Here is a 25,381-nt window from a genome sequence, read left to right as displayed (position 1 = left end):
CCTACCACTCCCAGCACGCACCGGGGGGCACGGGAAGGGTGCGTGGGCGTGGCGCCGCGCAGTGCAGGCTGGGAGCTGTAGTTGTCCCCAGAGGCGGTGCCGTGCCGGAGCCGCCATGCCGGAGGGGACGGGAGCGCTGCGGGAGGTGCTGCCCAAGCAAGGTACCGGCGGCGAGCACCGCCCGGCCCGGCCGCCCGGCCCGGCCGCCCGGCCCGCCCCTCGCTCACGGCCCGTTTCTCCCTTTGCAGGACAGCTGTCGGTGGAGGACACGGCCTCCATGGTGCTGTGCAAGCCCAAGATCCTGCCCCTCAAGTCGGTGTCGCTGGAGAAGCTGGAGAAGCTGCAGAAGGCGGTGCTGGACGCGGCCCAGCCGCCCGAGGCGGCCCCGCCGCCGTCCGCGGGGGCCGCGCCGCCCCGGCAGTAGCGCGGGCAGGGTCGTGCCCGGCCCCGCGCTCGCAGGTACCGCTTGGAACGGGGCTGCGGGCTAAGCGGGGCCTGACGGGGGGTGGTGCCGGCTGGGCGGGCAGGCCGCGCCTCGGGCGCCGCTGGTGTGCAAGTTGCGCTGGTCGCTGCCCAGGCGCTGCTTTGAACCCGTCTTTAGAGGTACCGAGTTCCACAAGCCCCTGCTCCAAGCCGGGCTTACCAGACCCGCTCGAGCACTGAAGCGCTTCTCCTAGAGCACAGCATATTCCCGGCCCTGGAACGGCTATTCCCAGCATTCTGGAACACCTGAAATCTTGACGTGGAACTGAAAAACAAAGGAGAGGCTCTACCGAGTTCCTGTAAGCGAGTCATCCTTAGATCCATCTTGTTCTTGAGCAAGGGCTGCACGAAGCTCTGCTGCAAAGACACGTTCACAGGATCTGTGCCAGCGTGGACGCTCCTACGCAAGTCAGTTGTGTTTTCCAAAACAGATCTGGTAAATACTCACTTGCCATGAGCTTAATTATTCTGTGCTCTCCTCCTGACTGCAATACCAAAGGGCAGCATTAGATGTACCGCTTAATTTATTCTGTTTAAAATAAATAAAAAGGAGGCAGAAACAAGAGCTTCACAAAAAATATTTTTAATATGTTTTACCAGAACTTTTCACTTTTCCAGTTACATAGAAAAAAAGACAAGTTTGGTACATGGGGGCTGAAACCAACCAGTGTTCTCCCCTGAAACAGTTGAATTCATCTTGTGCCCCAGCTGTATTTTCTTGGGCTCTTTAAAACAAAGAAACTGCTAATTTTTTTCAACTCCCAAAGCACAGTATTTCTTTAGCAGCAATGGAAATGGGATCACAGCAGCTTAACTTGACCCTTCTATAATAAAGCTTTGTATAAACCAGTGATTTTATGATGACAGCACTGTCCTGGAAAGAGCGAGCGGCAGTCAGACATCGATGCACACGTGGAATGATTAGGTCATAAACATGGCACATACAGAGATAGCTTATTTCAAGGCACCACCACAGCAGAGTGGCTAGTTGTTCTACTATATGCCCAAAGAAAGAACACTTCTTCCTGAAATTTACAAAACTATAAAAAAAAAAAAAAAAGAATTTGTACCCAAAACATGTGCTCTTAAAAAAATACCAACTGTGCTAAGCAACTCTTAAATTTGGTCTGTCCTAGATGTGCATCCATTCACACACCAGAGGAGCATGCGTGTTGTACATATCGATAGCGAGCTATGTTCCCTTTCAACTCGTAAGGCTTCAGGAGGCAGCTCTCACATTCAGTAGCTTTCCAGCTTCAGACGACCTCCATCTCCTTCACTCACAAAACGCTTCCTGCCCCTGTAAGAAAGTCGAAAGTTTCTTTTCAGTAATTTAGCGTTGCTTGTTTTTTATCGCTGAGAAAAATCTTCTCTCGGGTCTTGGAAGTCAAATATAAAGTGTGAATTCAGCAGGGTTAGCAGTGATCACAATGTCAGCTCAGCTGCTTAAAAATGCTGGTTTGGAAACCTAGGAATGGTGGGTTTCTACTTAAAACTGAAGTACACAAACCAAAAATGCCTCTCAACATATAACTGCTAACTAAAGTATAATCAAGCTTTTGATGCAGTGATGACTCTCTATCCTCCCACACACCCAAACCTGCAAAACATTTCATACCAACACACACAGAGTTTTAAGTGTGAAGTCCACAAATGGAGGCTGTTCTTGATAAAGATACTAACATTCCAAGATCCAAATTTATCACGTTTAAGAATTCTAACAAAACACCCAAAATAGAAAAGACCTGTCAAATAAATACTATTCCCAATGCATAAAACTGTGAATAATAGTATTAACATCCTATTTTAAAATTTACATATATTCCCCAGAGGAAATGAAACTTCTTAACTGTTTTGTGACCAGTAAGGAGGTAACAGCGTATTGATTAGGTACAGTAACCAAGCTATAACAACAACAAAAAAAAAAACATTACAGAAATCCCAGGACAGATATGTGGAATGGGGTGTGCAGAGCTTATCCCATATTAGTGTCCTGTTCCGTTTTATGTAACTATTAGGACTGATTGTCTCATCTTAGAACTCTACTCACACTGTTTGGTAAGTTTAAACCATTTTTAAAGCATTATTTTTTAATTTCCCCAGTATAGCTGACAGTTTTCCACTGTCACCTACACGGACCATTGTGACAACCTGAATCTTCCAGCTTGGCGCTGCACTGATTTCTGCCAAGCAAATCAGGAAACCAGAGGAGAGGCAGCCTTTATCTTCTGGGGAATGCTGAGGGGTGCTGCCTTACTCAGGTTCACAGGAGGCTGCCTTTCCTCAAGTATTTATCCCAGCCTCAACAGGTTTCACATCAGTGCAGCTTCTAAATACACATTTTAGCAGTCCAACTGCTGTTCCATCCACCAGTTTCCAATCAGCAACACTTTGGTCCCAAGATGCTGCTTTCTGTAACCTGTAATAGGAATGAAAAGCCTTTGCCTATCTACAATAAAAAGAGTGTACAGCTTCTAAATACACATTTTAGCAGTCCAACTGCTGTTCCATCCACCAATCAGCAACACTTTGGCCCCAAGATGCTGCTTTCTGTAGCCTGTGATAGGAATGAAAGCCTTTGCCTATCTACAATGAACGAAGTACCTCGAAGGGCAGAGGTCTCTCAGGGGCTTGGAGATGATTCCAGCCTGGAAACATTCCTCTACAAAGCGCTCCAGCACAGCATAGGAGTGTGGCACATCCAGGTTAATGTCTGGGATTTCACAGTAAACCCGTTCATAGCCCTGCAGTGTAAGGGTTCAAATATACATCAGGTTATTCTGTAATTTATTACAATGTTTTTAAATACCCTTCTGCATTCCAGAGGATTTATTTTTATATGGTTTCACAAACCTAAAGCATTGCAACTACAAGTAGAGAAATAAGGTATATGATATCAGCCCATACCATTATACAAGTATCTATCTACATAAAAACAACCTGAACTTTTAACTTCTAAAGAAGTCAGAAATCCAGACAGTATGAATGAACTCTGTATGTTAACCTGCCTGTTACTACAAGCTTAGTAACATGGGAAGAAAATTATTAAGTCTTTCATGTAAGTGAACAAAATGTGGCCACAAATGGCCAACACAAGTTTATGCAGCAGGGGAGACTGGGAACAACCAGAGATGACTTCATCACTTCCCACCAGCAACACAGCTGGGACAATTTTTATGTAAGTGTTGGTGTGGTCCCCAGTCTGCCCTGGGACAGAATTGCTGTCCTATACTCATCCTGAAAAGTCACAGATGATTCCAACTGTGCAGCATATGCAACATACTGGTTTTTGTACTGCTCTACTTGACATTTGTAATTAGTAGGCCTTTACTGTACTACTTCAGTTATAAAGAACTACCAGATAAAAAGACAAATTTAAAAGATGAAGCAATATTTCAGCATTTTAGATTATTAGTTTTAACCATTTAACTTCATAAAGGCAGCTAGAAATTTTGGAAGATCTTATGTAAAGTTCTCTAAATGTCATACTTACTCTTTTCATTTGGTCCACAGTAATGACAGAAGACTTCCACAGAGTTTTCAGCAAATCCAGTATCATTTTAAAGGTCTTTTCTCCAGTTGACTCCAAAACCAGTACAATGGCCTAAAACAAATCATGCAAGTGTTTTGACTAAAATGAGAACACTGGCTCAGGTACAAGATGTGTGACCATACGAGGTACAGAAAGGAGTGAATGTGTTATGAATTTTCTGGGGAAAAAAACCCATTTGCTACATGCACTCACAATTTCAGTTAATAATATTATTATTAGAAAAGAAAAACTAATGAAAATTCTTTGGATAAAATAAAAGGTATGAAAAAACCAGAAAGGACTAGACAGAGTGAAAAGCATTGCCTTTCTCTCCTGGTTTCACCATTACATGACTATATCCATATGGCTGCTGCAGTTCAGATGGCAGTTAATTAATTTTGTGAAATTAATTTTGTATCCATGGGGGTTTCTTATCTGTGATTTTGGGAGGACTCATAAGCTTAAAATCTACTTAAAACCCCCATCACATGCACAACCCCCATCAACTGAAATGATTCTGTAGTTCTATTGTGAAGGAATTTTCTATAACAAGTCAATTTGCTGAAAAGGAGATTTTGTAGATTGTGGGTGTTCAGCTTTATTGGTAAACAACAATTTCCCAATTTGACAGATAAAAAAGTACAAATGGGAACAGTCTCCCATATAGGCTGGGTCTGAAATATGTAAGCTTTTACAAATGTGCTGGGTGAAACAATCCCACCCTGAAAAAGGAAGCTCTATAACTGAACAAAAACAGGTTAACACCCATTAGAATACTCAGATATCTGAAACTAGAAGGAAATAAACACCAAAACAAAGCATGGGAGGATTTTCTTTGTTGCTATTCCCCAGCAGAAAATAAACTGAGATCTTATTTTCAGGAATTTATAATAATCTGAATTCAACTATTTAACCCCCAGAAATTACTTCTGGATTTTCCCAGAGTCAGCAGCAGCTTACTTGTTGCACAATGCACACACAAATAAGCACACAAACCTTTAACTTTACATGAATCAATTTAGTTATTCAAATAACAGAACAAGCAACCTAAGCTTCAAATGGCAGTTATATTATTTGCATGCCCACATCAAAACACCAACAATTATTAAAGGGAGCCTGATTTCTCCTTACTTCATATACAAGTTCATGGTGAAAATGGGGTACTTCCAGTTCCTGAAGGCAGCGTTCCGCTTCCAACACATCTCCAGAAAGCAAATACTCTTTCAGCAACATATCAATCTATTGAATTTTAAAACAAAACCCCAACAATAATTAGATACAAAATGTAAAAGCTGTTAACCATTTTGATAATCCACTAGCAACCCAGCAGCAAGTTAGTTCCTCAAACTTGCTGCCAATGCTTTTATAAATGTAATTAAATTTAGGCATTAATTAAAATGGAGACATTATCAGTAACCTGAAACACTGTGTAAGCCAAATACCAATCCACAGTGTTGATGCAGAAGCACCAAAATCATTGTTTTATAAGCTGTGTGTCACCATAAAAGGAGCATGTGGGTGGCATTAAGTTTATCCTCTCCCTTGAATGCCTCCTCCTATCATCTGTTAGACTCCCAACCCACAAATTGTAACATGACCTTTTCCTTCAGACCTGCTTACTTTAGAGCATGGATCTCTGAACATTCCTCTTTCTTCCTCTCTCTTTTTTGAGTTATTACTGTGCTTTTGATCAGCAATGCCAAAAAATAATAGTTTATCTAGTTTAGCCAGTTTCATCTTGGCTCTTTTAATTACTTCATCACTTTATACTGTGAGTCCTAAAAATCTGAATGCTTACAAGTTTTGCTTGAAGCAAAAATAAACATATACAGAGTGTTGTACCAGCATGCTCCCACCAGTGACAAATACTACAAAATCAACTAAATTATCTACATCAGTTCTACTACTTTGTCTAAATCAATTATATAAAAAAAGAAAAGTCCAAACAACAGAACAAAACCAACGCTCACGACGTAAGACATCATTTTAGTATGGGATCCTTGTCTCTCCTTCCCTCTCTCCCAAACAAAGTAAGCTCAGGCCAACAGCCCACTGGAGACGGGGAGTGTTGTCATTACCTCTTTGACCAGGTGTTTGACAGACTGCTGGCCCCCTCCAGCCCCCCAGACGCTGTCGATGCGCTTGCCCCCCTTGCTCATGCTCAGCAGCACCGTGGCGCGGTCCAGCGCGGCTCTAAAGGCAAAGGCAGTGCTTTAAACCTGATCACACAACTTCATTAACTGCACCTGCAACTTCCCCCGTGGCCACGTCTCCTCACACAAAGCTACCAGATCTTGGGGAAGAGGTCAGGGTTATCAACTCCAGGTGACCATCCAGATGAAAAAACCAGCAAAAAATAAGCTCTCCACATTGTCTTTCTGTCACCCTTACATTCCTGCTCACATCAAGGACAGGTAACAATGGTGTGATGGCAGGAGATTAAATCACCAATGCAGAAGCTGAAACATCCTCACAAAAAACACCTGAATATTTTTCTTATGCAGAAATGGATTGTATCCAGACTCCTCCAAGAATGCAGCTTGGCAGGCAGGTCTCAAACAAAAAAGGCCTGAGTTGCTGCCATACTCAAGAACAGTTTTCTACTGAAATACTGTTTTCCTTTTGGGTCTGAAGAATTATGAAACCTTTAGAACTTAAGCCAAAGAAAACACTTCAGAAGGTAAATATGTAGTTGGAAAAATAGCACAAGCTAGGGATGCCTGCCAGTTTATTGAAAAAAGAATAAAAAGGGAAGTGAGGTGACAAAAAAGAAGTCTGGGATACAGTATGTACCGTCCATGTAAAGGAGGAACAGTTCTCCCAGTCCTCATGCTGGGGGCAAGCCAATAACAATAACTCTATTCACCAAGATTTAATGAGCAGGAAAGACTGGCCAAGAAATAACAAAGGCAGCAAAGCATCCCAGATGTGCAGAATGCAAGCTACAATCCTTCAAATCACAGGACACATTTATATAAGTGACAGACAATTTTCTCAATTTGAGCCCCCAAGGTAGGTAGCTAAGAACTGCTCTTCCTTCTCAAAGTGCCAAACTATAATCACTGCAAATGCAACTTCTGGAAGAAACAGGAGTTCAGCACCTCCATACAAAGCCTGAAACATACACTTATGGGGGTAAGAAAAATAAAACATGACTCATTATTAAAACATCCCTCTTTGTCAGATTGTTCCTTCAAACTTCTCACACTGACATGGAAAACAATTGTACTTCTTGACAAATAGAGCATTACAGAGAAAGTCTCGGAAATCGCTGCACAGGCTTCAAACCTTTGTAAGGCAAAACAGTTAATCCCTTGTGTATTTCACAACATATTTACAGCAGCTGTCCTGATGCTATATTTACCCATTAATCACATTAAAGCTTTTTCTAAGACAAAACCTTCCATAACCACTTCTTCTTTCAGCTCATTTTTCACCCTCGAACATAAGCTGGACAACAAACCTGACAACCTCAACTCAAATGTATTAATACATTTTTCAGAACTCAGTATTTCTCGTCTGACTTGAGTAATTCTGGATTTTGTTGGTTTTGTTGCAGGTTTTGTGGTTGTTTTTTTTTTCATTTCAAATTTAAAATAAAATAAAGAACTGCATTATTTATTCTGAAACTGTAAATTCCTCATCATCATCTTTGACATTTGGAATAGAAAACTGTCTATAGAGAAAGCAAGGAAATTACCGAGCTTGGACACAATCCACAGTGCCTTTGTAGCCATCTATGTAGGTACTGCTTAGGATCCCATCTCCAACAGCTCTAGCAATGAACTGGCCCACCAACTGCAACAAAACAGAAGCATTTTTAATTAAATGCTGAATTTCAAAGAAGTTTTAAGTAGATAATTATAATGTGCTTGGTTTTCAGATTTTATTTAAATGAGCTGTTTCAAAGTGAAAACACAGCCTGCATTAATTGGGGGAGGATTACAGACAGTAAGAAAATCAATAGATATTTTTCAAAACACAGAGTCTATTTAATTTTATTTGATCTATTTTAGCCACAAAAAGCTTTTGACTACTGGCATAAAGATTTACAAATATACCTGTGGTGCCCTGGGAGAATCCAACACCAATTCAGGTAGTTCTTTGAGCAGTCTATCAAAGGATTTTTCCACATCAGTTTTGCTTACTACTGTCCCACAAAGGTCGGAGATAAGCTTAGATGTCATTTCTCTGTGACTAGCCTTCCCCTCTAATGCCAAGGAAACAGCCAGTACTGGCACACTGTATTTCATTTCACCAAGGTTTAAGTTCTTCAGCATCTCCTAGATAAGATTTGAAAAACAAAACAATGAGATTTCATAATTTTTACTATTTAAATATATTTAAATAGAGCTCAAATAAATATGTGCTTATACAATTACATATATGCTTCTGCTGCCATAATTACTATAACTGCTTGTGTATTCTTATAGTACCTTTCTTGCCAACGTCTCTATAAACTCATTCATAGCTGGCAATTGCATTACCCTGTATGCTACAGCTTTGACCCCTAAAACAAAGAAAAAAAAAGGCAGATAACATACCGAAACTTCATTAGTATCTCCATGTTCAAAATACTCCTGGATGATTGGTGTTAAAGTTTTTTCAAATGCTCTTTCATCAAGAGGCAAAACTACTGTTTCATAGACACAGTTCTCCTGTTTTAAAAGACAACAGAAGCAGGTATCTTTACTGTCTTTTCTTGCACCTTATGCAGCACTAATGGCATCAAGATAGTGTATTTTTAATCCTTAATGCTTTGTTCATGGTAGTCAATATTCTGCCAAAAAAACATTAGGCTCTGTCTCTACTATTAAAGTGCAGATAATGCTGGCTAACTGTCATACTCTTTCATATTTTGACTTTACTGTTAGCTGAACTCAGCTGAAAGGCTGAATTTACTGTTAAACAATGGTAAACACACCCAACTCTGTTCCTAGGATTCAACTGACACCACAGTGCCTCCATACTGAAGGGAGAGCAGCAGAAGCTCCTGCCCCAGCCCAGCAGAGCTGGCTGTGCCACAGCACCTTCCCCTGCAAGTGGCACTCCCGTCCTCGGCAGGAACCCTGCCTTGTTCCCTCCTCCTTGGTGACTGTGTGACCAGGCAGGTGGTGCCATGCACCCATCACAGAAAAGGCATTTTCAGAATATTTGTGAGCAAAAGCATTCCCTGAGGGGGAAAAAAGAGGCACACAGCAACTGCCTCATGTATCACCTGCCCTGCAGAGTTCCAGCAGCACCAGATCTCCCTGCTCTAGTTTAGTTTAGTTCCCTACTCTGCATCTAGAGAAGCAACATTCAGAGCAATACCACAGAGCTGAACAAAGACATCTGATCAAAGATGCTTTTCAACCAATGTTTAATGGAAAGAAACTCCTCATGAACAAGAAGTATAGTAGAAATCAAAAAACCTATCCTTCCATCACACCAAAGTTACAAAAAATCTTCACTCTTCATTAAATTTTGTTCTGTGCACTTGCCAGCCCCCTTTTTAATGGCTATTTCTGTTCATGTAAAGTGTCAAATTTTAGGGAAAATTGATCCTGGAAGAAGGTTTTGATAATCTCACACACCATAGTATCAGCAGCTATGGTTACAGCAAACAGCCTCTACACAAAGGACACCAGCATTGTTCTGCTTATGTCATATAGAGTGTACTGATGGTCAGTCTTGCAATTGTACTGATCTCAGAGACTTCAGCAATCTGTGTTCCTAATCACCATTTCCCTTTCAATGACAGAAAGCCCCTCTACCCAATAAGCTTTGCTTTCTCTCCCCTTCTCTCAGTAATAAGGCTGTAAGATATAATCTTCCATAACAAACATATTCTAAATAAATATGTTAACAAAATGTCCAAGCTATCAACTTCATGAAGTGTTTGTACCAAGCAGACAAGACATTGGGCAGGCTGGGAATAGATGGAAGAGAAAAATCTATAAAGGATAGGGTCCCCACTGAACTCCCAACTTGAGCAAGTCTGTGTTGCAATTTTAACACAGTGTCTGTGTGCAATATGGAGCAGCACTGCAACATCCACCCCCGGGGGAACCAGCAGTGGACAACACACCTGGGGAAGGGATGCTGCTTACTCAGGCACAGAAAGAGGGCTTAGGGATAAGATTTGTGAGTATTACACTCTGACTGCTACACCAGCTTTTTACTAGCCAATAATCTATTCTTGAGCATAAAAATGAACATTTCAGTGTAGCCAGGCTAACATTCATGTTAACTCACAAGGCCATTGAAATTGATAAAAGGAAATATAAACCAACACTGCAAAGAAATTATTTGCATACCTGGTCATCATCATAATTAGGATCCTTAATATCTACTTCTTCCACATCATACACTTGACCTGGTGTTCCCCAAACTCCTTTACCACCTGCTCCACCTGGAAATGTATGGGAGAGTAAGTAAGGACCACCAGTTCACAAACAACACTTCTGATTTCAACACAGCATTCTTCCACTTAAAGTGATCTATCACTGCTTGTGCCCATCTCCTGACTAACAATATATGCTGAAAAGGGTGTGTTTGTCTGACAAGTTCCCACTTCCTCAGCCACTTTTCATCACTTTCCAGTAAGACATTAGAAGCAGGATGGAATGCACAAGAATTCTTAAGGCTCAAACTGTATTTACAAATACAAGAATGATTTAAACTTGCATTAGTAACAGACCCATGAACCACCAGCAGTTCAGATTTGTGTATTAAGCCTGCTAAGGAAACGTACTTCCCTCAAAGACAGATGTTGATTGCTTACAGACATATTAGTTTTGCTGCCACCTGCTATTGCCACCCACTAAATAATGTAAAGAGCCAAATGCTTGCACAGAGACTGTGGTTTATGAAAACAATTCCCAGCAGAAAAACGTACTGTGCTTTGAACAAATCTTTATCTTTCTCATTCTACTCTCTCCACTAAGCTACACCAACCTTTCTTTGGTAGACCTCTTCCCTTTCCAGACCGGGATCGCCTGTCCAGGAGTTTCCCCTTTGGGCTCGTGGGTACAACTCCAACCTTCAGTGTCTCTCCGTTCTCACTAACAGAGTCTCCTCTCCCAGAATCTCTAGAGGAGTTTTTCCTCAACCGCCTCTTGGCTTTAGCATTTATTTTGGCTTCAGTAATTGAAGTTGCAGGAATCCAATTTCCATTGATTTCAGGTTTTCGTTCCTCAGACCCACCATTTTCTTCATCACCAGAAAACGGAGCATCATTTAGATTCTCAAGTTCTTAAAAAGAAGACAGAAAAAAAAATCTTAGTTTTATACTAGAATACCAAAACATATTGCATTTAGAAAGGATTACAACATCATATAGAACTCTTGTTTTCAACAGTGTAAAGGCAAACATTGTTTTTAAGGTATGTCTACATACTGCAGTAATAAGGAGTTCCTTATTCCCCTGCACAAAATATCCACAATCTAAACAGAGCAGATGTCAAGAGCTGGAGAGCAAATTAATAAAACCATACATAAATACATAAGCCACAGAAAACCCCACCCTTGTTAAACAAAAACTATCCAAACTCCTAAGTGCATAGAGCTAAGTGCCTCGTTTTCACTCCTCCCACTCTTCTCTTGATTTAGAAACAAATGAAACTGCCAATACAGTAAATTCTGTAGGAACTCACCAATGTTACAAGACTCATCATCAAACTGAAATTAAGCCCCTAAATCATTGACCAACATTCCCCTTATTCAATTCAAGGAATTTCAAACACAGCTCACTAGCAAGAAAAGCAACAATTTAGACACAGAAGAATATAAAAACATTACTAAATTTATTTTTTGAAGTTATGGGGGAAAAAATGCTGTTCACTACAAGGCTTGGAGAGCTTGGTAATGAAGACTCCTGGAATGTACAGCCCTTCTAATCAGTGGGATCTCTCTTCTCTATGGATTGTCCCTCACTGCAGCTTCTGTCAAGACTGTTTCTAAACACAACACAATCAAATATAATAGGTTTGTTTTGTACCCAACAAAAAACTTTCTCACTACTTAAGGATCTGTAAATATCTCAGAGCACTGAGAAGCACAATAACTTCACACTCTGAGGAAGCACATTTAATGTTTAGGTCTAAAGTCTTATTTCACAAAGTTAAGTGGTCCCCCACTAGCACTGTGCAGTTCAGCAGAATGTATTATAAAGAAAAGAAGGGAAGAATAGCTTGTGAAAGCTTAACTAATCAAGATTTTTAAAAAAGAAAGAAAAAGAAAAGAAAAAGCACCTGAGAACCTATTTACATTCCAGTGAGTACCCTGGGAGTCTTTGCAAATTAGAAGACACACAGGGACAGAGAACAGCCTCAGCTCACTGTTACACAGTTCTCCATTTCTTCAGAACTGAGGAGAGTCCTAAAGACACAACCCCCAGCCCCAACACTAGCAGGAAAAAGAAGAGGGCACTCAGAAGAAGCTGCTTCTCCAAAACTGCTCTACAGAAGAGTTCACTGCCATAAACCCAGAATATGAAGAGTATTCAAAATTTACATCTGAACTTAGCTAACATATTAATTCACTCTTCCAATATCTGCTCATCAGCAACATGCATTTGGCAATATTTCTCAGAATTATGTTTTTTCACTTTGAAACAAGTTCATGAAAAATTGTTTTTAAAGCAAAGTGGACTAGTATTGCCAATCTCCAAGTATTTACCCATATCAAAGATTATTTTAAATTGAGCAAAAGTTGACAGAACTGCCTCCTTCTGTGATCACAGAAATAACATTTAGCTACTGGTGTTCAGAGATGTGAATGCTACAGCTGAGCAATAACGCAGCCATTCCAGGCTAAGCTTCATCTTTCCACTCATTACTCCCACAAAAGCATTCCTTTTATGCTTGCAGCAAGCTAAAAAAGAAAATCATGCATCACATCCAGGAAAAGATTTCTCACAAGCGGCTTTCTCTGTTTGTCTAACATTTTAATAAAACAATGAGAGATTTGCATAAAGCTAACAGAGGGGAAAAAAAGAGCAAACCCAAACAGGTTTCCTTCCTCTCATTCCCCAGGAGACCCCATCAGCAACAAGCAGCTCCTCTCAGTCAAATTCTTCTTCATGCTCAGTCTCCCATGAATTTCTCCAGTTTAGACCTGAGTTCTGGCTGTCCAGAAACTCCACTCTTCAAGGACCACTTACTTCTTTCTCATTTTCCAAAGCAAACTGCCAGCAATTAACAGAAGTCAGTCCTGACTCTGACAGCTAAGGATTAAAGGGGAGGCTACACTCCAACCTCCTTGCACAATCCTGATCTCAGGTTCAAGACTAAAGGAAATCCTCCACAGGAAACATCCAACCCATAAGAATTATTATTTCTCACTGCACTAGTACACTGATTTTTATATAATACTATAACTTCCAGCTTCAGCCTCCTTCTCCATAATATGGCAACCAACTGATCCTCCACTATTAGTTACCTAGTTAGGCTTGAAAACATAGACTGAACACATATACTATTTTCCAAAAACTTATATAATAAATTAAAATAAGAACCTATAGAATGGTGCAGATCTTCCTTCTAGCTTCTTATTTTCACCTCATATTACATATATAGGCAGTAACAGTCTTCAATCAAATTTAATACTTTGCTTACTATACATTAAGAAGTTATCCAAATTTATCTCATTACCCTGCCATTCAGCCTCGCAGGCTCACTTAAAATCTGTGCTTTTATGGGCTACCTTTGTTAACAAAGCCTTCTACCAATTTTAACTGTCCAAACTCTGCCAATCCAGCTCTCCTGCAGCTTTCCACCTTTTAGCCAAATATAATTCTAAAATGTTGAGAACCAAGGTGTCTTCTGCATTAACCCAATCCTGCTTAAATACCAGAAATCATATGGATATATTGCCATCTCAAGTGCATTACCCACCATCTTAAAATAGACACATGTTATTCTAAAAAAAACATTTAAAACCTCTTTGACATGGAAGAGTCAGTGCAGACCATCACAACCTCTGGAAGATACAGAAAACAACATGAATCTGTGTTACCCTGACTAAGCATCATAAAATAAATATGTGATATGGCCAAAACAGTCCATTTCATGGCAGTCTCTAAGATGTACTTCCTAAAGTTTTCCCATGCCAGCCCACTTTCAGTCAAGCCCTTCAACATTTGTTTCCCCTAAAGTAAATTGTTGCATAAAAGCAGAATTTAAACACACCTCCACATTTTACCTTTAAGTTTATTCTTTTGTTCACACCAGCACTACTTGAACTCAGATGATAAGGAGACAAGTGCAACTACTATCCAGCAACTTATAGAAATGCTAACTTATTATTTTAATAAATTTTAAATTACCATAACAGAGTGGGATTCTTTGATATACAATTGAAGGAATTATTCTGTAAGTTTTTGATTATTTTTTTTCTAGATCAGTATTGTTAAAAAAAATATCAGGTGGTGCATTTTTTCTACAGAGAACCCTTCTGGTCAGCTAAGCAATTTTAAGTTAAAAAAAAAAACAAAACCAGAAAAACTGAATATATTACTTACCTGTTGGGGTAATATAAATGTGTTCCTTTTCTATTTCCATAGCTGCTTAAAAGAGCTGACTGTGAGATGTAAAGTCTTAATGTTTTCCCTCCAAGGCCTAAACACAAACAGAAAAGCTTAAAGAACAAAAAAAAACACTAGATCAAAGTAAAATGCAAAGGCTTCATTCACAAAATATAAAAATGGGGGGGCTTCAGCTATAATTAACTATTAGTAGCAGCTGAAAAGTTCCTGGGAAGGTAAATGGTGTAGCAAGAGAGAAGCACCACCCTCCAACACATCTGAGCCTGGATGCCTTAGCAGCTCTGCTGCTTATAAATGGGACAAAAGCCGTTATTTTAAGGGTACAAGCCCCATGCACACAGCTTTTTTTAGCTGATAAAAGCCATCTCTATCAACCTAGACTGTCCTGTTCTGCCTAGTGGTTATCTGTACAAGTGTACAATATCAATGTTATAATTGCATCCACGAGACAAACGTTCCTCATGTGAATGATGCTGATAAAATGGTACCAATTTATCGAGTTCTGCCCAGCCCTGAGAAAACAAGCTAATTTTTGATCCTCCCCTCAAGGACACAGCTATATGTACACATACAGTAAAACAAAGACTATCAGGCTTTCACATCTGTGCTTCTGCACCCTTCAAACACTCCTTGCAACCACCATTCAGTCTGCAAGGGATAAAGTTCTTGTTTAAACACTCCTCTTTCTTCCCCTTCCTAGTAGCTGCTATTCCCCAAACCACCCCATGCCACTGTCAACAGGATGGCATCATCCATCCTTACTTTATGTACACAAAAAATTAAGCAGTCCCAGAATTCCCTCACACACTTCTTCATCTGCAAGACTTTCACAAATCCCTTCACAGGCCTGGGAATATTACTGGTATTTGTGTCTGTCCCAGAAGAATTCAGGAGCCCTTTTTTCCCCATCTCATCCTCTGCTGCCCTGAAAATTGTTCACCGTTGAGTGGCAAGATTGTGACACCAAACAACTGCATTCCCTTCCCCTTTTCTCTTCCCTGGTTTTCCCCTTTCATGCCCACTTGCCTGCCACAGACCCATTAATGGCAAATGATTCATCACAGACCGTTGGCAATAAAGAAACTCTGGTCTGGGGCACAGCATTCAGCTGTCAGGGTCTTGTGTTTCCTAATGCCAAACAAAACAGTTCCAGCCTTGTGCAATAAGAGTCTTCCCTGCCCCACACATTTTTTTAAATAAACATTTTTCGTGAGTTACCTCAAGCAATCATTCAGGAGTTCTCAAGTGTTCCCAGTCACTGTTGATTGAGATATTTTTCCGTGTAGGTCTCAGTCTAATCTGTGCAAACTACCTTGAAAGAACAGTTTTATCCTTCCTAGTGGAATGTTCCATCAGTTGTCCACCTCCTGGGAAAAGACAAAAAAGGACAAAACCTTTGTTAAATAACAATCACAGCTTTCATCATTTGTAATCAAATTCTAAATTTCAAGGGGAGAAATGCTCTTCCTGTACAGGATCCTACTTGAAATTCTGCACCTGTGGCAACACAATAAACAACAACCCAACTTCCATGTAGTGCCACTCTGAGATTCAGGACCCTACTTTGATTATAACAAGGACAATGGAATAGCCAAGCCTTACAAGTCCTGCTGTCATACTGATCAGGAGATGGGAGATACAATCTCAGTTTAGCAATGCACCTTCTCACTAACTCAAACCAGGAGATTCTGGAGCCTCAGGATGCTGGGATTTATCACCGTATCCAAAACCCATCATTTTCTCATTTGCAGACTTACATCACACAGCATTACCAATAAACCTATGGAACACAATTCACAAAACTGCCTTTAAAACATCAGAATCCATGTTGGATGGGATAATACAGGAACAAAATGGACAGAAGCTGCTTTAGGCAGAACATAAATGCCATGGAAAGTTTTAAGGTAAATCAGTGATATGAACAGTACTTTTAAAGTAGTTCATAAGACAAGGGCATTTTCTAAGTCACTGAAACCCAGCAATGAAACATGCTTGGTGCTCTGTACCCACCACCATTTCTCGCACTTCATCTAAACAGGCAATTCTACCTCAGCAGGCACGTTAACCCTTAGAAACAACACACGCAGCAGGACAAAGCTTCCGAAAGTTACCGAGACCTCCCGAGGTGCAAAGCATCCCTGAGTAACTTTCACACAGCATGCACTTTTTTCCTTTCTCGCTAACTTTAGGCAAACTCCCCCCACCACCGAAGCTTTGGAGACCTGCCAAGCCCAGCTGCTGCTCTGCAGCCGCGCACACAAAAGCCACGGTAAGATTCGGTTCTCCTACCAAACCCGTGCCGCTGGCCGGGACCAACGGCGGCGCAGCGCCGGCGCTGAGGAGCGGGCGGGGCCGAGGGCTCAGGCCGCCGCACCCAGGGCTGCAGGCCGCTGCGAGCGGGGCCGAGGGCCCAGGCCGCCGGGGCCGGACTGGAGCACAGGCACGGGCCCGGGGCCCCGCCCCCGCGCGCGTGCCCGCCCCCTGCCTGCCCGTGTTTTCTGCCCCAGCGACACGGCCACCCGCGGCGCCGCCATTGGCTGGCTGCCGCCCGCCCCGCAGCCAATCGGCGGGCGGGGCTCGGCGCGCATTCGGCTAGGCGCGGAGGCCGGGGGAGAGCGGGGAGGGCGAGACCATCGCGGGTGGGTGCGGGGGGCGGGAAGGAGCCATTGGTGCGGGGAGCCTGGCGCTCCATTTCCCTGTGGGACACGGCCCGGAGCGGCCGCACCGGGACAGGCTCGCCTGAGCCCTTCCGCCGAGGGGGCAGGTGTGAAGGGCAGCCCCCGGGAGGTGGGAGAACGGCTCCTCACAGCCCGCCTGGGCGAGCTGGGCGCCAGCAGCGGGGCAGCCGCGGAAACGCGGCAGCTGTGCCTGGTTCCTCCCCCACTGCTGTCCTTCTTCTTTAATTAAAAGCCTATTTTTCTTCCTTCCATGAAGAAAACCATCACAAAAAACAACGTATTACCTCTTATCTGTGTGTGTTTCTGTCTGCTGAGAAGGGGAGCTCAGGCCTCCGGCCGCCTCCCTCACAAGCGCTTCCCTCAGCGGGGTCTGCGGGGCTGCGCGCCTCCCTTCTGCCCTCCTGAAACGCTTAACACGCCTTTAACCATGAGGTTCACATGGACAGCCAAATGTCCACAGCCTTCCACACTTCCCACCTTGTTTTAGTTTACGTTTGCCCTGTTTACTCTATGCGAACTGCCTGAGGGCACACACCTAATTAGAGGTGACAGTCTCCTCTAATTGTCATGTGCTTTGCCTCCATTCAGGTCTCTCAAAACTCAGCTCACCCTTTGTCTTCTCTCCCTAATTTGTCACTCCGGGGAGCCCAAGCAATGAGGGAAGCAAATACAGATCCCTTCTGCTTTGGTACTTGTGCATTGCAGGATTTTCCAGCTGCCAGCGGGAGAAACCTCCTCAGTTAACCAGATTATGACTTGACTTTTGTAGAATTATTAAATATTTTTCCCGTATAATTCCACTCCAGACTGGTACACTTCTGACTGAAATAAAAGCCAAAGTTCCCTTGTGTAAGAGCCTCTGAATTAATTTACTGGTCTGGCTCTCATGAATCATCCAAAATAGGTTTAAGATCTAAAACAACAATCTGTTTAAAGAATGTGCAGCACGATTGCCATGTTTTCATGATACTTTCCCCATCAGCTAAATGACAGAAAGAAAACCTTTCTTGCTTATGAAGACACTCAATTACAGAGTTTTTCAAGTCAGAACAGTCCAACGTGCTCACACAAGATCTTTTTCACACGCGACCTAGAGGCAGCTTTAAAAGATGTTGTTTCCCCATCAATCAAAAAATAGTTCCTAGTTTGTTCTCTGCACCTCTGCTGACTCGTGCATACCAAGCAAACCACCACACTGTCATCACCAAGATTTGGAAAATAAATTCTAACTATTGGCATTGATCGTGGAATTCAGCTTTTCCTGCAAGGCAGAGTGGGGCTCTAAAGAGATTTCTCAGTAAAGAAGAAAGAGGTGACAGAGAGACTGAAACAGTAACCAGAACCTGCACGAGAGAAGATGGCACAAAATATGGCATCGTGCCAATTACACCTTTTAAAGCGCCACGGAAAACTGCTAAAGGATTTTCTGCTAAAGTTTAGGACTGGGTCACTTCCAAGAGGCCTAAAAGCTGGGTCAGGAGTCAAAAGAAGATGAAAGCAACCAAACCATCCAGCACACCTCCAGACAAGAAAATGGTGTGTTTTTTCTTTCTTCTGCTGAATATCTCTATTAGCAAGTGGGTTATCAATCACTGAAAATCTCATCTGCACATAATTTCTGATTTCTAAAGCACTATGATGTGAAAAAGAGCTGATATGCATGAAAGATATTTTGTATTTTTCCACTGTATCAAACAGCCTAGTAAAAGACATCACCTCTTTTTCCCTTTCTAACCTCAAAGCTGCCTGCAACAAGTAGAAAACAGCTGATCACATGCTAATCTCTGCGCTGTAGGGACCTACTCGCTCCCTCCTGCCCTTCCTCCCCCGGACATATTAATAGCAAACATACCGCCAAAATCCCCATAAAAACAAAACAGCACAATTCCTTCTCACATAGGGGAAAAAAATTAAAAAAAAATTATTGGGAGCGTTTCTGGCGGGTTTGCAGCGGAGGCAGCAGCCGGGGGTGTCCAGCCGGACCCCGCTGCCCGACTCCCGCATCCCGGGTTACCTGCGCCGCGCCCCGGCCCCTCCTGCGCCGATCACCTGGAGCAAAATGCTCGCACGGAGGCGAGCAGGTCACTTTCTAGCAGTCTTCCTTCCTTTAGAGCCTGCTGGGTTGTTTTCAAACTCTCCCCTCCCTTTCTCACATGCAGGCCAAGCCCTCCCGCAACACCCAGGGGAGGAATCCATTGGCTGGAGCTGCCCAAAACGCGTGGAGCAGCCCTTCCCCCGTGCCATGCCTGCTGCACAATGGACACCGCGTGTCCCCGCTGCCCTGGCCTCTGCTCCTCACCGAGCTCCGGGCTGGCTCACGCTGGGCTCCCGACCCCCGCACCAGAGAGAGCAGTGAAAGGCAGAGAGAAATTGCCTTGGGTTAGAAACGCCACCGAACATTTCCCCTGCGCTCCCCACTGCGGATTTTTCAAAGTTTTACTTTCTGTTTTAAATATTTTCGATAGGCAGCATCTGTGCTCCTGACACCTCAGCAGTGCTGTTTGATTACAGTCGAGTCTGTTACTGTGTCACTTGGAATAAGAATTTCCACACATAATGCAGACAGCAAAAATGTATCATATCTGTTAAATCAATCTGCTCTGTTCAGTTGCCTGTCTCTTGGCCTTCTGCTTTCCTTCCCTTCAGACTACTTTTATTTTTGCATCTTCGGCTAAGGTGCCTCCATGAAATTAACTGCAAACACAGCAAACCCATTCTTCTTCATCAGGCAGCGTCAGCTCCAGGTTGAAAGGGTACTGAAACACGCCTTCACTTTTTTAATGCTCAGTAATTAGAGCTGCTCTTGAACACCCTCGTGCAGCTCCATCGGAGGGCTGGGAGCGGGGCTGTGCTGCAGAGCTGGGCGTGCAGCGCTGTCGGGGCTGGGCGCCCTTGCAGAAGGGACCGCGTTGCGTTTGCCCGAGCACGGAGACCGAAGAGTCACCCCCTGCCATGGCTTTGATAAACGCTTTCCCAAACCGCTGCCTTGCTGTGTCTCCCGTGGTTTCCCAGGGCTTGCCCCTCACGTTGCACAAGAAGCCTGCCCTGATCAGGGCTCTGAGTGCACCCTCCTGGCAGCGGCGGGCTCGCTCCCTTCAACTGTTCCGGGCATGTCTCCTCCGTGCTGCCGCTGTCATCTGTTCATTCTTGCCTCAACAAAGGGCAATCACGCATCTGAAAAGACGCTTTACTGGAAAGGGCTGAACTTGTGAAATGTGCAGAAAAATGGGAGTACTTGATTTAAGAGTTGCAGACGGTGAGTTCATTTAAAAGCTAACAACCAGAAACACAAAACGCCACCTCTACCTCAGAATAATTGTCCCTTTTTACTGGTTTACTGTGGGAGAAAATCTTAGGGAGCCATTTATTAAAACAAGGTGTGTTATTGCCTTATAATTATTATTTGACAAGCTGAGGTCCTGTGATTAATAAATCATGTGCCTGTTTTTTGTGTGTATATAATCACATGCTCTATATTTATATGGACAGAGGCTTACAGAACATTTACCTTTGTGCTTAGGATTGGCAGGAACTTCTGGCTATCAGGTCTCCTATCAAAGGCACCATGTGATATAATCCTTATCGTGACCTTGCCAAGTTCCATCCTCAAAGCAATTCAATATTTTGCATGCACAGCTGCAGTGGGGAGGCCATTCCAGAACCATGTTGTCAAATGGTTGGTAATGATTTTCTAATCAAAATGTCTGATGCCTCCTTTTGATCATTTATGCTGTACCAGCACTGGCCCTTACCACCATCAGATCTTCTGTCTTCCTGGGAGTGTTTGTGTGGAGAAAGCCTCATGCTCACAGTATTTGCTTTGCAAAATGAAGTGAGATAGCCTCTCCTCAAGCTCACCCCAGCCTTCAGTGCAGCCTGGGCTGCACCTCTCCTGCTGCCTTCCAGGACCACATTTCTCACTTCCTATTTCCACTGTTGACAATTCAGTTACTTGGTGATCAAAGCGCGAACTGCCAGGGAGCTTGTAGGAAAGGCTTTTGTCATTTGTGCCTATGACCACCACTTTCTGCTACCTACCTTTCCCTGTGTAATATTTCAAGCCTCCTTTCTCCTGAGGTTACTTCATATTTTCTGTCATCAGCAAATTCACCAGTTCTCCAGTAACATTAGTGCCAAGCTCATTTACAAAAGCACTTTGCCAGATCTACAGAGTGATGTTTAACACTCCCCTGGTAACTGCCCTCCAGCCTGACAGCCCTGCTGCTCTTACACCAGGTCTTTAAGGGGGTTATACCTTGTCTAAAATCACCTCTCCCTTTTCTTAAGAACTTTCCACCTGGCACCATATGAAATGTGCAATGTAAGTCCAGAGAGGTGAGACCCACCCCATTTCCCTCACTAAGCAAATGGCTTGCAGCTTGCCTTACCCAAGAAAGATAAATGGGTTTGATAAACCCATTTCATCTCATGCCATTTACCTCTCTCTCTTTTGCTAGCCTTTCCTTCACCATTTTTTTTTTCTGAATCTGTCCTTATGCTATTGAGCTGAAACCTTCATGCCTCTTCTTGCCCAAATCAGTTCACTTCTGCACAGGTTTGCTGTGCTCCTGTCCCTGGCTGAGGGACCTGTTAAAGACATCGGGCCAGTTCTTCCAGAGCTCTGGCATGTGGATTAGCCCGTTCCTCTGCCTTCAGCACAGGAAGCAGCCCTGAGATTTGCTTCTCTCCTGGCCCCAAACATTTCCATACTCCCATCCTATTATCCCTCACATCTGCAGCCACATGATTAGCATCCTCAGCAAAAGTTAAAGCAAAGTGTGAGTTCAGGTTTTGCACATACCCAATGCATATTAACCTCTATCCCCTATAATTTCTTCTTCCTCCTGTTTTCTTCAGCCATATGCAATGAGGAAAATTTTTTCCTAATTTTTTATTAATGTCCTTTAAAAGACAAAACTCTGACTCCCTTTTGAGACATAGCTTTTATACCCAAACGGTTCTTTTACTTTTTAAAATGATTCCTTGCAATGACTGTTCATTCTAAGTAGCATTTCTGAGGTATAAATTCATTCAACTGCAGCATCTGTCTCCAAGCTTTTCCCCTTGCCTGGGTTTTATCTCCAGTGAAGTTAACTAGAGTTTTATCCCCTGTCCTGGAGTCTCATCACAGTGAAATTTAGACATGTAAATCCCCAGGCTCTTAAGGAAAGCTGACTATATGGATTAGTTCCTGTTACTTACTTAAATTTGCCCCTTGGAACTCTGAAGCTGTATCAGTCACGCCTGCCTTCATAAATGGGATATAATATTTTGAACAGGGTACTGTTTATGACTAAAAAACCTGCAGCATCTCAAGTCTCCAAGAAAAAATTTGACCAGAGTGGATTTTCATTATAGTTCTAGGGTAAAAATAAGCTCAGTGGTGGAACAGAAGAAGTTGGCCTTTTAGAATTTTTTTAACGTTATAAATATAACTTTGTCAGTTACCTTTGTGGTAAACATAACAAGGTGTTTTACCTCACTGGGGCCAAGAGACTCAGCCAAGGTGTTTTCCTGACCATTGAGGTCTAAATGTCTGCATGCTTTTCTTCACCCCATTTCATGTCTGCTTTTTTCTCCACCTCTCCTCTCCCTCCTTCTGTCTTTCTTCCCAGAAAACAGGACACTGTCCCTAAGTCCTACCACTGGCCTGAAGCCAGAAAAGTGTCAGCAAACAAGGACTTGACATTTTCAGCTCTGCTGCTGCAGGGCATAAAGGTTTGGCCCAGTGTCTCCCACAGCCCAGCCCACTGAGCTGGTCAGAGTGTAACATCTCCTGAAGTCCTGGCAGGTGTCTGAATGCGTATCCAAGCTCCTTGGCAGGCTGGACCACCTGGTCTGGAGGGAGCCAGTGCTGCTGCACCTTCACTGTAGCCAGAGCTGGTGGGAGAACAGCAGCTGGGCTGCAGTGCTGATACAGGCAAAACCAGCTCTGGTCCTCAGTGGTGTCCCCCAGGGTGTCGAGGTTGAATTGTTCCCTGTTGAGAAAGGTCCTTGTGGTCTTCCCATGGGAGTATGGCCAGTGGGCTGGAGGGATCGGGCTCGAGATGGGGCTGCAGTGGCCATGCTTAGCCCAGGGGCATCACACCTTGCCCTCCAGGCTGCACTCACCCACCCCACACCATGCCAAGGCAAGCTGGGCTGCAGCCTCAGGCACAAGAGTTCCCAGGACAGCCTCTCAGCCATGTGCACAGGGCTCCTGGGGAACGGAGCAGGGCTTGGGAATGGTGGGTGCTATCCCAGCCAGGTGTATCCAGGGCACTGCCCAGGCTGTGCAGATGCTCCAGGTGGGAGCATCCATCTCTGCCCACCCCAGGGAGCTGGCCTGGCACTCTCTCTGCAGGAGAAGGTGGGGTGTGTCTTCTCACTGGGGCATGAGCCACAGAGTCAGCACTTCGGGGCTGGGTTCCCACCTCTGACGCCGACTTACTGCATGACCTAAGGCAAGTCACTTAGCTGCTTTCCTGCGTTTCCTGACTCTGCTAAACGCCAGGGATAATAAGTAACTTTGTGTGAGTGCTACGAAGCTTTGAAATCTTTAGATGAAAAGGTGCTGCATAATTGCAAAGCATTTTTAATAATGCTAATCATTCGCTTCGTTCTGCACTGCCAGTCTCAGGCTGCAGCAGCCTCCAGCAGGCAGCCAGGGAGCATCAGGCTTTGCTCAAGTGCAGAATTTTCCTGAGTTTGTTTCCTTTTTTACCTCATGCTGGTCCAAACAGGAATCTGAGCTCAGCCCAGGACCTGACAGAAAGCTGCAAACTCAGAACAGCGCCTGGGCCTTGCAGGCAGGAGCTTTCTGGAAAGCAGGGGAATTTGGGGGAAGGGATTTAACCAGCTGTGTTGACAACACAGACAATAGGGATCTGATTCAGGCTGAGGGGGGCTACGTGAAAGGCAGCACGACACTTGAAATTAAAGCAACAGTCAAGAGCAGTGAGAGGGAAGAAAGGAGGATTACTTGGGTTGAAATGTTCCTGGTTTGGAAGCAGCCACAACCACGTGTCCCAGGAGATGCCTGGCTGGCACCAGCCTCCTCTGCATCCCAGAGAGCCTTTATCCTTTTAAATGCACTCTGCCAGGGATGCAGAGGCTTCTGGGGCAGAGTGCTTAAGTGTGAACATTAATCCAGAGGATTACAAAGGCAGTGCTTTTGTGAAGCACTGCAGATAGATGAGGTTATCTTCTTTAGTTAGGCCTGCAGAGCTCATGTTTAACCACAATATTATTTTTATTTGACTCACTAAATAACAGTAGCTAATGACGCCTGCAGCTCACTGCAATCCAATACCTCCTCTTCCAAAGAGAGAAGACAGTGCGCTGCTGGAAACTCCTGTGATTTTATCACAATTTATGTGCTTTGGAGATTATATCCTAAAATCCCAGCTCCTTGAAACAAGGGAATTTTAGCTTTCATTTATAAACAAAGTATGCCCCTAGCCCTCAAGGTTTTGTGGATGAAAGGTTTGAAACCATGAAACTAGTGCAACCTAAAAGCTAAAAAGAACCTGGGAGGTGAATTAAGAGATCCTAAAGTTTGTGGGCTAATTTTAAAAAAATTTAAGAAAAGAAATAGTCAGCAAACAACTTTGTCTTGGGAAACGGGGCAGGGCTTGGGCTGACTCCTGGTTTTTTGGGACTTGGGGTTGCCAATATGCCTTTGAACTTTGCAGCCATTCATAAATCCTTACATAACAACAGCAGCCACAACGCGCTGGAGCTCTAGAAATGCTGACATGAGGAAAGTGGTGGGAAAGATTATTTTAGAAACGTATGACAACTCACCTTGAAGCATTACCTGAAGCCTCAACAACTCATATCCCCTTGGAAAAGGAGCATCTTTCTGCTCTGGGAACTCATTTTGCTCTGTAGTAAACCTTTTGTAGGTGAAGAAAAATTCAAAGGATCCACAAGATCACAGAACTGTACTGAAAGAGGTTGAATACATGGCTTGGTCCCTTCCATTTCAGGAAAGTGATTCTTTGTTTCAGTGGGTGGTCTTTGCTGAAAGCCTCGAGGACCAAATAAGAGCAAATGTGAGTTTCAAAACCCTCATAAGCATCACTCTGCTTTATCCTGTCTGCGTCTTCAGGCTCATTCACAGGCAATCAAGACACCACAGTGGCTCTAGTTGGGGTACCAGCTGACCCACCCCAACGC

The 25,381-nt window shown here is 43.4% G+C and overlaps 2 protein-coding genes across 7 annotated transcripts; one reads left to right on the top strand and one right to left on the bottom strand.

Moving 5' to 3' along the window:
- On the top strand, positions 1–1,048 carry BBIP1 (BBSome interacting protein 1). 3 transcript variants are annotated; one of them, XM_039708964.1, is made up of 3 exons: positions 1–161; positions 249–459; positions 678–1,048. In XM_039708964.1, exons 1-2 carry the CDS (start codon positions 116–118, stop codon positions 422–424), a joined length of 222 nt encoding a protein of 73 aa, XP_039564898.1. In that variant the 5' UTR covers positions 1–115; the 3' UTR covers positions 425–459; positions 678–1,048. The 3 variants fall into 3 exon arrangements, with proteins under 3 accessions (XP_039564898.1, XP_039564896.1, XP_039564895.1); XM_039708962.1 differs by having other exon boundaries at positions 602–1,048; XM_039708961.1 differs by having other exon boundaries at positions 249–1,048.
- Positions 1,049–1,050: 2 nt separating this feature from the next.
- PDCD4 (programmed cell death 4) lies at positions 1,051–25,151 on the bottom strand. Of its 4 annotated transcripts, none has more exons than XM_039708959.1 (13): positions 25,007–25,151; positions 15,762–15,910; positions 14,520–14,616; positions 10,955–11,251; positions 10,315–10,409; positions 8,560–8,673; positions 8,077–8,298; positions 7,716–7,813; positions 6,094–6,208; positions 5,147–5,254; positions 3,977–4,087; positions 3,088–3,227; positions 1,051–1,783 (listed from the first exon to the last, which is right to left on the bottom strand). In XM_039708959.1, exons 3-13 carry the CDS (start codon positions 14,557–14,559, stop codon positions 1,723–1,725), a joined length of 1,401 nt encoding a protein of 466 aa, XP_039564893.1. In that variant the 5' UTR covers positions 14,560–14,616; positions 15,762–15,910; positions 25,007–25,151; the 3' UTR covers positions 1,051–1,722. The 4 variants fall into 4 exon arrangements, with proteins under 4 accessions (XP_039564893.1, XP_039564892.1, XP_039564894.1 ...); XM_039708958.1 differs by lacking the exon at positions 25,007–25,151 and adding an exon at positions 19,236–19,349; XM_039708960.1 differs by lacking the exon at positions 25,007–25,151 and adding an exon at positions 16,833–16,997 and having other exon boundaries at positions 14,520–14,635.
- Positions 25,152–25,381: the final 230 nt, after the last annotated feature.

Source organism: Passer montanus, unplaced genomic scaffold (assembly GCF_014805655.1).
Source record: "Passer montanus isolate IOZ18808 unplaced genomic scaffold, ASM1480565v1 scaffold21, whole genome shotgun sequence".
Classification (NCBI taxonomy): domain Eukaryota; kingdom Metazoa; phylum Chordata; class Aves; order Passeriformes; family Passeridae; genus Passer; species Passer montanus.
The sequence above is the reverse complement of the archived record's forward strand: the minus strand, read 5'-3'. Positions and strand labels throughout refer to the sequence as shown.